The sequence below is a fragment of the Colossoma macropomum genome, unplaced genomic scaffold (genome assembly GCF_904425465.1).
Source record: "Colossoma macropomum unplaced genomic scaffold, Colossoma_macropomum, whole genome shotgun sequence".
NCBI classification, from domain to species: domain Eukaryota; kingdom Metazoa; phylum Chordata; class Actinopteri; order Characiformes; family Serrasalmidae; genus Colossoma; species Colossoma macropomum.
The window spans coordinates 30,136,030-30,148,482 of NW_023494798.1; the positions used below are offsets into that span (position 1 = coordinate 30,136,030).

At 37.7% G+C, this 12,453-nt stretch overlaps 1 protein-coding gene across 2 annotated transcripts in view; it reads left to right on the forward strand.

Moving 5' to 3' along the window:
* sipa1l3 (signal-induced proliferation-associated 1 like 3) overlaps positions 1-6,288 on the forward strand; it is a 160,783-nt gene extending 154,495 nt beyond the window's left edge. Inside the window, exons 19-23 of one of the 2 annotated variants that reach the window (XM_036584863.1) lie at positions 1,215-1,364; positions 2,776-2,844; positions 2,957-3,083; positions 3,603-3,684; positions 4,426-6,288. In XM_036584863.1, the coding sequence (XP_036440756.1) occupies positions 1,215-1,364; positions 2,776-2,844; positions 2,957-3,083; positions 3,603-3,684; positions 4,426-4,569 (572 nt within the window). In that variant the 3' untranslated portion in view covers positions 4,570-6,288. The remainder of the gene's footprint in view (positions 1-1,214; positions 1,365-2,775; positions 2,845-2,956; positions 3,084-3,602; positions 3,685-4,425) is intronic. The other variant, XM_036584864.1, reaches the window with a different exon arrangement.
* Positions 6,289-12,453: the final 6,165 nt, after the last annotated feature.

Sequence of the window (12,453 nt, forward strand, 5' to 3'; positions counted from 1 at the left end):
CTGTGTATCAACTTCAGTTTTGCCTCATGTAATTACACAAGTGTATCTTTTTGATACACTACAGATCAGAAGTCTTTTCCCACAGTTAAAGAAGTATGTTTTACATAACATTAGTTGTTTTTTGTAATTACTGTGGAATAACTGTGTTGTAACAAAGTAACCTAATCACATCACATGTATTAATACCATTCTGTAATCACACTGTACCTATGTAACAACTACACAGGAACTTTCCTGTAGTGCAGTGTTAAAGTTATACTTTAAAATAAGTGGACAGTTCCTGTGTAGTTATTATGTAGGTACTGTGTAATAATGCAGTGGGAATATAGACATTGCTTTGGGGGAAATGCAACACATTTAATTAATGTCATAAAAGTTACATTTTAAGATAAGTGGACATCTGCTGTTCTGTCACATTTCAGAATGGTTTAAAGGTGAAACTGGTTACAGTGTCACAGCACTAGCAACATAAATGCTAGCTAAATTTTAGGAAAACTGGCAGATATAGTGTAAGTAATGTCTCAGTGTAAGTTATTACATACTTCCTTTTACTGCTGGAGGAGAAAAACATCTGAAAACAACTGCTGTTTCAGTCTGATTACAAATGCAATTACATTAATGTTATTACCCTGGTGTAATTATATGAGAGAGAATTGGCTGTTACGACTGTTAAGATACACTTGTGTAATTACATGAGGCAAAACTGAACTGCCAAAATAGCCCATTTGGACTTCAGTGTTTTTGTGTCATAAAAATTTGTTTACATAATCACACTGAAGATATAAGGAGTGTTTCAGCCTAGACTGTTGACTTTGGAATGAAGCGCAATACAGCGCAGCCAATCAGAACAGAGCTCATTTACATATGTCGGTCTTAAAGGCACAGTAACAATAACAGCCTGTTTAGTTCTAAGGGATAAAGAGAGGCTGGAAAATAGTTTGCTGAAAAATCTAATTTACCCCAAATGTATTCAGTTAGCCTGAAGCCAGTGTCTGAAGCCAGTCAAGCCAGTGTGAAGCAGAGTGCAAACTGCACAGGTGAACTGTGTGGAGTTGTTAAGTAATCTTTTATAGCCTTACTTATGTGGTTTCTGACACTGTATGACACACTGTTATCACTAAAATAGACAACCTGTCATACAGTGTAAGAAACTACATAAGCTATTGAGAAAGATGACACATTAATAACTCTCTGCTGTTTTGTCTGTGTGTCAGTGCCGTTGTCTGCATCGGAGCTCTCTCTGACGGAGGTGAGGGATAAGGTGCCCCCACTACGGAGACTGGACCCTGGCCTAATGCCCCTGCCAGACACCGCGGCCGGCCTGGAGTGGTCCAGCCTGGTCAACGCTGCCAAAGCCTATGAGGGTCAGTGCAGTAGTGAGAAAGAGAGATTTACCTTTTGTTTTTGATTTTGTTTTGCTTTTTTTTCTTTGAGGTTTCTGCTTACCTCCTTAAACTCTAGGCTTATTATTGAGTTATTAATATTAAGGCTTATGACCTGGTTACTGCTTTGTATTATTGAATAAATACTATGATTTAGTTGTGAATTATGTAGTGAAATATGATGTGTTACAAAAGCATGCTTGTCTACTTTGTTACCTGACACCAATGGGAGAGTGATTTCAGGAAACCACAGAGTAAACATACAGACAGAACACAGACACACACACACACACACACAGCTTGATTTTCTACAAAGTCAAGACATGGGGTCATACGTATGTCCCACAAGTATTACATATACAGTACTGTGCAAAAGTTTCAGGCACCTGATAAAATTCGTTATTAGATTAATAAAACATTATTAATCTGAGCAGTGTTTGTTAGCTTTAGTAAAACACTAATATAGGGAAAATACAAATAGTATTACTACAGTAAGTAGTGTTTGTGTGTGTGTGTATATATATATATATATATATATATATATATATATATATATATATATATATATATATATATATATATATATATAGGTACAGTAAGTGTTTACATCATTTACATGATTTATGTTAATTTAACCATTTCCAAATCACTCCCCAAAGCAGCCAGTATTCTTTGTTGATATCATCCAAAATCTGTTTTGGCTCAAACAATACTTAAACATTAAATTCAGGTGTGCTAGGCTAGTGGCAGATCTGGGCAAATCTGAGTGATGGCTGGGAGCATTGCAGAGAAATGCTTTTATTTTTGTTTGCATTTATTCTAAGTATAAATGTGTTTTTTTTCCAAAAAGACACTTTTTAGCTTGGTTTTTTTTTGGTTTGTTTTGATTTTAAGTACTGATTTTAGTACTGTACTTGTAGGAAACAATATCTAATAATAACGTGCCTTGTGTGTTTTACACATATGTAGGTATACGTATGGTCTAAAGAAAACAAGTATCTCCAAAATAGTTTACAGGAGAAGGAAAAAAACACTCTTACCTTTTAATGTGAGTTAATGTAAAGAGGTTTTATTCCAAGTGATTTTGAAGCAGTTCTATTTGTCCAATCATTATGAAATTTCCACGCAACATAAAGGAGAGCTGGTGTGTTGAAAAGATGTAGAAAAATAAAAATCGACAAAAATGGAGATACATGGTTTTCTTTGGATAGCGACTATATGTATGTGTGTATATATATATATATATATATATATATATATATATATATATATATATAAACCATGACTATAATCTTAGCCTCAGGTTTTCCTACAACGTTTGGCTATGTGAAAATGTACAAAACACACACATGCACACACAGACTCATCTGTGCTCTGTCCTCCACAACCACAGAAGGGTGTTTTGGGCCCCAGCTGACCTCTGACCCTGAGCCTCAAGTCCAGACAGAGGCCCCGAGTTTAGGTACATGGCACCCATTAAGGCATCATTCTTAGGGATGCTAGAACATGAGACATATTTTAGTGTTTTTGTGTTTTGTTTAACCTTTGTTTATATGTTTTGTGTGTGTTAACAGTACAAAGAGCGGTGTCTCTCTTTTCGCTGTCTGAGCCTCATGTTGGAGGAGCTGAGCTGAGACCTGTTATAAGCCCAGTTCACTTCCACACTCCCCAAACACCTCGCACCACGCCCACCTTCAGCAGGTAATCACAGTCCTGTCACACAGTCTTTATATGAGCTGCCTAAATAATGATTGGACCTGGATTGTTGGTTGGGGGGTCACTCTGGCCAAAAAATGAAAAATATAAGCTTCATATTCTGTAAACGGTCACTAGAACGAGATTTTCCAGTTTAAAGATGAAACTCCCTTTTGACGACATATCTTGAAGGTTTGAAAAACTACAATTACTTGAGGGTGGGCTGTTTGATCCCCCCCCACATCTCCCCCAGTAGCTAGTGACTGTCAATAGGTAATGTTATTGCTAGTTAGGCCAATATCACATCTGTTTTTATTAGACACTACATCAGTGGCTACACTGGAAGTCAGGGGTTTTCATTATAGGAGGGTCCCATATTTGTGTAATGCATTCTGGGAATTGTAGTGAGAGCACACTGATAGACAAAGACAACAAAATGCAAAATTGTGAATTCTTTCAAAAGGAGAGATACAATGCTCTATATTTGGGTGTGTGTGTGTGTGTGTGTGTGTGTGTGTTTGTTAGTGATGAGCTTCCCGGTGACTTGTCTGGTCGGCTGTATCATCTGGAGGTGATGTTGAAGCAGCTCAATAATGACCTGGAGAAGGTGAGCACTCAACAGTCCTCCTCACACTGGCTTAATAAGCTTTAGTCTCACTGTATTCACTTCTATTCCAACTTTGCTACTTGACCCTAAAGATGGGATATATATATATATATATATATATATATATATATATATATATATATATATATATATAATATTTTAATGAATATACATACACTACACATAAAGTTCTTACGGCGGCTGATCTTTTTTGTATTCACCCAGGACTTATTCTTCTAGCACGTGCAACAAAATCGTTGCATTGTGCAGCACTTAGTTAGGAGTATGTGATTTAATACACTACCAGTTAACCTATGGTTCTTAACACTGTACAGATTTGTTATGTTTATGTTTGAAATATTTGCATATCGCTGTTGTCGGAAAAAAAGCTCATATCTTCAAAATGGTAACTTTACAGGAGAAGGAAAAAACCTACTTTACTTTTAATGTAAGTCAGGGGAACCAGACTTCTTTCAGGGTGATTTTCGGTCATTTATTTTAGTTCATTCATCATGAAATTTACAAACAATGTAAAGGACAACAGGTATTTCCATATTATGTCAAACTGAAAAACGTCAAAAATGGAGATGAGGTTTCCTTCCAACAGCAGTGATATATAGATCCACTTTTGTCAGACATAATATCAGCTCCTTGTGTTGCCACAATCTCTGCAGTTCATTGTTTTATTCCAGACATGTGGCTTATTCGAGTGTAACCTCCTTTCTGCCCTGCCCTTCTCAGGAGAAGCAGGACAAGGTGGCTCTTTTGGCTGAGATGGCTCACCTGAGGGAGAATAATCAGCGCCTGCAGGAGGAGTCCCTCTCCGCCAGCGAGCAGCTCCGCAAGTTCAGCCAGCTGCTCTCCTCCAACCCAGACAGAAAGTGACCTCTATCCCTCTCTCACTATGAGGAGAGAAAGCTCGGTGACTGGGGGCGGGGCTAATGGAGGACGCCCGCGTTTTAATCCTGTGCCTGTCCCTCTGCTACTGTGGTATATTTTTGTACCAGCTGCTCAGAAAAAAGAACCCACACTGACCTTCATCTCGTCACTCTCCACGACCAAACATGACTGAGCAATGGAGAGTGTAAGGAATAAAGGAGAAGGAAGGAAAGCAGCGAGAAGGACAAACTAGGGCTTGAGATCTTTAACTGGAAAAGGTAAAACAAAAAAGTGGACATTGGATTTTTGTTAGTTTGTTTTTGTTTTGTTTTTTTTCCCAAAATGACCCGTATGAAAAAAAGCAAATCCCTTGCTGACAGGAGCACCATGAACACATTCCCTACGGAGCTTTTTTCCCCGCTGTTGCGTTAGCCTATTTTTGTAACGGACTCGTCTTAAAAACGCTCAGAGGACACCCAACTTGAGCCAGTCGAACTGAGAGACATTTGCATTCAGAGAGGCCTATTACTGTACATTCAGCTCTACAGCCAAAAAGAGTGAGAGATTTGGACTGGGTCCTGTCTTGAGACTACATTTCCCAGCATGCAGCACTGTGGAGCGTGCCAAGGGGAAAAAAATAAAACATGGTACTGTAGTTTTGAAGTTAGGTACAATTCTTTTGGACTGACTCATAGATTAAATATATATATATATATATATGCTGATTTAAGTAAAAAATATGACAATAATCGGTGAAGGTACATGGAATACTCGAAGCTAAGGTTGTAATTTAATGTTTTTTTAACACATTGATTGCTCAGAGAGCACGTACTTATGGTCATATCTCAGCTAATACATCGTAATGTACTGCAGATCCTACTTTGGCAGTGCTGTTGTCTACCTAATTGCTAAATCCTTAAATAATGTGCTGTAGTTAATGATTACGGACAGATTCTTTGTTCTGTCAGTACTTTGGACTGTTGTTAATACCAGTATCTCCATCTGCACCCATGTACATATTTCAGTGACTAGAACTCACGAATACATGTGATTTTAGCCTCCTGCAGACAGAGTAAAACAACACTATTGCACAGAAATATCGTCATCCATCTCTACTCAAAGTGACGCCGCCACTACTGTCGAACAGTTTACTGTAAAAGACACGACCAATTATAGCAACTGCTCCTATAACTGTGATGCTGATCTCAAGTTTTTCGACTATTCGTGTGAATGTGTGTTAGCGTGAGTGTGTGTACGCATGTGCGCGGTCATTTTCTGATACTGAAGTGACCGGGCCGCAGAACAGGAAATAGCATTTTCCCTCTCAGTATGTTTTGGCATAGCACTGTGTATAAACTCTGGCCCGACGTTTCAATAATGTTTCTAACATGCCCTTGTTAAAAAAGCCAAAGCCACCATAGGGGCTGCTGTGTTACTATATTAGCTCAAGTGAAGTTTGGTAGATGATGAGTCAACATAAATATAGAGTTAAGCAGCAGAAGTTGCCCAGAAATCACTGCGATCTAAAGCGGTTTTCCTTTAAAACTAGAAAAAATGGACACACAGCTGTTTTCAAGTCAGAGCAATAAAATACTTTATATTTTAAAACTAGACCATTTGATTTACTCAGTTTAAACTGGCCTTTATGTAGCAGACTTTTGGGTCCCGCTTTATATTGTGTCTCTAATAACTGTGTGGTTACATGTGAATAACATATGCAACAACAATGTAACTACTAATGATTTGGTCACTGTTACAGATAGATTGCAGAAGTACAACTTATGTAATTACACATGTGTATCTTCTACACAGGAACTTTCTTGTAGTGTAGTGTTAAAGTTACACTTTAAAATAAGTGGACAGTTCCTGTGTAGTTATTCTGTAGGTACAGTGTAATAATGGGGTGGTAATATAGACATTGCTTTGGGGGCAATGAAACACTTGTGGAAGATACATTGTGTAATTACCTTAAGCAAAACTGAAGTTGATATACATGTGTAATTATATAGGCTGTACTTCTTTAATCTATCTGTAACATTGACTAAATCATCAGTAGTTACAGTGTTGTTGCATATGGTATTCATGTGTAACTACACAGTTATTAGAGACACTTAATATAAAGTGGGACAGACTTTTGTAACTATTACTTTATTCTGCTAAGTTAGCAGACTACCCAGATGGCAAGAGTATATCGGTCTGCTGTCTTGATAAGGTCTACACTTACACTCTGGCTGCTTACCACTGCTGGACCACCCTCGGACCACCCAGATTACTGTCCTGCATATGAGGTTGAACTATTTTTTTATCTCCTTAAACAGATTTTAAATGCTCAGAGACTTTTATTTTTGAAAATAAACTAATACAAATATTACAAACAACAAAGAAAAAAATTACTAGAATTAATGTAAAATGATTTTATAGAAAATGTTGCTGAGCTCGATTAAAATTATTTACTAAACTATTTTACAAAGTATGACTAAAGAAAAGAAGGAAGAAAAATAAGTAAATTGGACTGTGAGTGGAAAATGAGCAGTGATAAGTGGAATTTTGTCTAATACTCTGCTTAAACATTGGTGGGCTGCCCAGAAAACACTGAGCAACATGCCAGTGGACCACCAGTGGCACACTATCCTCTTGCTATCAGGGTAAGAGCTACACAGCTAACTAAAGAAGGACAGTGGTCCCCCCATGGTTTCCATTCTAATCCCTGCTCTGGCTAGTAAATAAAGATGTTTACAAGCCAGAGAATTAAAATGTCATATTTTTAATCTATAAAATTCAATATACTCCAAACGGCTCCATTTGTACACGACTGCTGGTTTAACTTTGTTACCTTATCCTGCTAATTGCTAGTTAGCCAGCTAAAAACTACACAGCTAACCACCAAAAAAGCAGGATAATACCCACAGTTTTCACTCTGAATCCCAAGGCTTAAGTCAGACAAATCAGTTATTCACTACTTATTCACAGCGTTTTTCTCAGACGTCTTAAACATTACAAACTTTGCTTAGTTAGCTAATTAGCTCGCTGAGGCTAGCCTGGCCAAGTGGGCCTCGGCAACTGGTGAGGCAAAACTGGTGAGGGCAAGTTAGAAACGGTACTGAAACAGAGGGTGGCTGTTCTGTTAAATCTAGACACTGTATATCTGTATGCAACAACAGACACATTGACTCTAGCGCCCCCTCTCGTTGGGGAGGGTGCGTGCCATACAGAATCTATTTTTCTATTTACCTCTCGGTTTAGGTTTATCAGGTGACACGACTGTTGGCAGAAACGGCTGTTTTGGGGGAAAACAGGGCAGACAGGAAGATCATCTACAGACTAGGTTATGAATTAAAAAGGCTTTTTTTTAAATCCCCAGCACTAAGATTACAGTCAGCCGTTGCGAGTCATGAGGTCTAGAGGCCTCTCCTTGTTTTTAGTATTACAGTAGTTGCAGTAACTTAATACGCTAACTGGCCACTTCATTAGACACCCCTGCCTTGTAGCTCCACCTTGCTGGTGTACACTTAGAGACTGTACTCCAGTGGTCACCAACACTCCTTCTGGAGATCTAAGATTGGTGGTGTACTATTTTTGACATACTATTTAGAGTGGTAGTCTGCAGTTTTGGACATAGCCCTACTTTCCTGCAGAGTTTAGTTCCAATCTGCATCTAACAAACCCACCTGCATCTGATCAGCCAATCAGGGACCTCTGAAGATGCTAATTATCCAGAGCAGGTGTGGCAGGACAACAGTTGGTGACCACTGCTGTATGTATCTGTTGATAGACAGTTTGCATTAGACATCTGTTGGCTGAATATATTTGGTTAGCACACTATTCTCAATCCAGTAGTAGTGACACTGAGACGTATATGGTGGTCTTTTTTTAATTGATGGAGGGGGTATAGGGGATATAGGGGTGCTGATAAATCCTTAAAAGTGCACCTATATGGTGTTTCTGATAAAATGGCCAGTGTAGCTACAAAGTAGTTGTTTCTAATGAACTGGCAACTCAGTATAGGTTTGATGTAATCCAATGCTCTTACAGTTGTGTCGGCCAGAGAGCGAAGTGAACGATCCATATCAACCCTGACTGTCCCTTTAATCTGGTCTAACTGGAAAACATCTCATCTCTCAGGACCCACAGTGAGCCCTCTCAATGGCCTGAACTATTTATTCTATTTATTTATCTGTCGGCCAGAGGACGGCATACGTTTTGTACTCTCAAAGTAACTTTGCTAAGCTAGTATGAGATGATACCCTCCTAGTTAACATGGTAGGACCGTTAGCTTTTATACTGGAGAGGGAAAGGTAACCAGTGATTTAAAAAAAGAGAAGACAACACGCCTTTTTGTTCATACTTGTAGTTTTCCTTAACACAGGTTTCGACTGCGACTGCGTATGCTCATGTCTGTTATATATTTTCCACCACATATTAAAAATATAGAACAATAAATGTTCCTAAATGGTTGGATGTACAACTCTGCGGAAAACATATGTATCACTGTTGTCGGAACAAAACCTCGTATCTCCAAAACGGTAACTTTGCAGGAGAAGGAAAAAAGCTACCTTAACTTTTAATGTAAGTCAATGGAGCCAGACCTTTTGTCTAAGTAATTTTGGGCCATTTCTTTTGGTCCCTTCATCATGAAATTAACACACAATGTAAAGAGCAACAGGCATTTTCAGATTATGACAAAAACTGAACAACAACAAAAATCTAGATGCGAGGTTTTGTTCCAGCAGCAGCGAAATATATATGTATATAATCTTTACGTTAGATGAGTGTTCATTAAAGTTATCTCATATACAATTATAATATTTTAAAGAGCCATCCACTAAAAAGTTTATTTGGGGGAAAAAGGTTCTTTCTTGAATCTTTTATTTATTATTTTTATTATTATTGTTATTATTTTACATATAGTGTACATATACAGTACTTTGCGAAAGTCACAGATCACCCTTCATATTTAATTTCCAGTCAAAATGTCTATTAAATACAAGTTAATAATTTGTCAGCATTAGGGGAAAAGTAGAGATCATTTAGCAGAAAATTTGACCGAGGCCTCAACAACTAAATATAATATCATATTTTTAGTATTTAGTGTTTCCACTCTTTACCTTTATTACAACTTCCATTCTTTTCAGGAGACTCACTTTTAGTTTTCCAAAGAAACCTGCAGGGCTATTTTTCCACACCTCTTAGAAGTTTGTTGTTTTTTCTGCTTCTCATGATTTGTTTTAAGAACATCAGCAGATCTTTTTACAGATTTGCAACATTTTTCAGTGACAGTTTTGTGACAGTTACACGACCCATAGCGCTGAGTCGTCTTCTCACAGTGGAAGGATGGACAGAAACACCTGTGGATGTTTTCAGATCTGAAGCAGCTTGATTTTCTCCTCTCTCTCAAAGATGAAAGCTTTAAGTGCTGTTTATCTGATGGGGGCAGTTTTGGTGTCTACCAGGTCTTCCAGGTGGTTGTTAGGAGTCGCATTTCCTCTGTAGTGTTTAATAATTTTTTGAGGTCCAGTCTTAGACACTTCTATTTTTATACTTATTTTCCTTTGACGTTCCCCTTCGTGATGCAAGTGGATTACTTTTATATCTAATTTCCTCAGAAATGTCTCTCAAAAAATGAATAACTTGTGCTTCATGGCCATTTTTACTGGAAATTAAATAAATGAAGGGTGATCTTTCTGCACAGTACTGTATATATATATATATATATATATATATATATATATATATATATATATATACACATACATCCTGGTCAGCCTGCTTCTTCCTCTCTAAACACCATCATCATCCGTTCCTCATTGTGAACTATGCCCACAATATGTGTGTCAGTCACTTAAACTAGAGCTTCCCCACACACACACACACACACACACACACACACAATCGCGGCCTCGTTTAAAGCTTTGTGTGCTTCTGTGGTAATATATGAATATATGCACCATCAGCTGTCTTAATTATTTTTAGTCTGTTAGAAGGGTGGAGGTGTCTTTAAACGATTACGTTTGATCTTATTTTATCTCTTAATCTAAATATGAGTGATAATACATGTGAATCTGTGGTGCACATGAATAAATCATAAAACTATAGTCCGACTGTAAAACTTGCTGTGTTTTATGTGTAAAAGTTTGATTATTTATTTTTCTTTTCTTTTTCTTTGTTCTTTTTTGAAAAAACATTCAGTGAAAAAGTACATTTTTAAATTTTAGTTGATCTTTTTCTGTCGTTATTACATCAGCTGTATGATTCTGCTCTTTTGTACAAAGCTGATTTTATTTTTTACTTTTTTTTTAAATGTTTGTGCATGAAGCAGTAGTGCAATGCATCATAAAATCTGACAACTGATCAATCTTTCAGTTTCTCATGAGACCCTTATATCAATGAGTGTACATTTAAGAAGTGTAAATTATGTTTTCTTTATTTTATAAAAAAAATATATTAAAATATTTCAGAATAACTTATTTTGCCGTGTGTGTGTATAATGACTGTAATGGGGATGACTCGTTTGTCCTCAGATCATTTATCTTTAGAGAACTGGGAGATACACTATATGACCTAAAGTATGTGGACCCCTGACCATGACACCTGTATGAGCTTGCTGGACATTCGAAAACCATGGGCATTACTATGGAGTTGGTCCCCCTTTTGCAGATACATATTCTGGGAAGCTTTCTACAAGATTTTGGAGTGTGTCTGAGGGATTTCATGCCCATTCAGTCAAAAAAGCATTTGTGCGGTCAGACCCTGATGTTGGACGAGAAAGCCTGGCTTGCAAGCAACATTCTAGTTCACTGAGGTTGAGGTCAGGGCTCTGTGGAGGTCAGTGGAGTTTCTCCACACTAAACTCGCCAAACCATGTCTTTATGGAGCTTATATATATATATATATATATATATATATATATATATATATATATATATATATACATACATAGAGGCCCACATGGACCCTCACAGAGCAGGTACTATTTGGGTGGTGGATCATGCTCAGCAGTAACACTGACATGGTGGTGGTGGTGTGTTAGTGTGTGTTGCGCTGGTCTGAGTGGATCAGACACAGCAGTGCTGCTGGAGTTTTTAAACACCTCAGTGTCACTGGACTGAGAATAGTCCACCAACCAAAAACATCCAGCCAACAGTGTCCTGTGGGCAGCGTCCTGTGACCACTGATGAAGGACTAGAGGATGACCAACACAAACTGTGCAGCAGCAGATGAGCTATCGTCTCTGACTTTACATCTACAGGGTGGACTGACAAGGTAGGAGTGTCTAATAGAGTGGACAGTGAGTGGACACAGTGTTTAAAAACTCCAGCAGCACTGCTGTGTCTGATCCACTCAGACCAGCACAACACACACTAATACACCACCACCATGTCAGTGTTACTGCAGTGCTGAGAATGATCCACCACCCAAATAGTACCTGGTCCTGACCACTGAAGAACAGGGTAAAAGGGGGATAACAAAGTATGCAGAGAAACAGATGGACTACAGTCTGTAACTGTAGAACTACAAAGTGCACCTATATAGTAAGTGGAGCTGATAAAATGGACAATGAGCGTAGAAACAAGTAGGTGGTCATAATGTTAAGCCTTATTGGTGTAAATGACCAGTTAGTTAATGGAGAAAGCCTGGCCTTTGCAGGGGTAAGATGTTTAGCAGGACATAACTTAATATGTCCTAATTTTCACCTATGTTATTGAAGCAAGGCCTAAAATAAATACAACATTCTCTCTCTATCTCATCACAAGGATATATATATATATATATATATATATATATATATATATATATATATATATATATATATATAAACATTATTTTAGATATCAGGTAGTTTCTTTGTGTCAAGTCTATAATGTAAAATTCTTAAATATCTACGTTATGAAC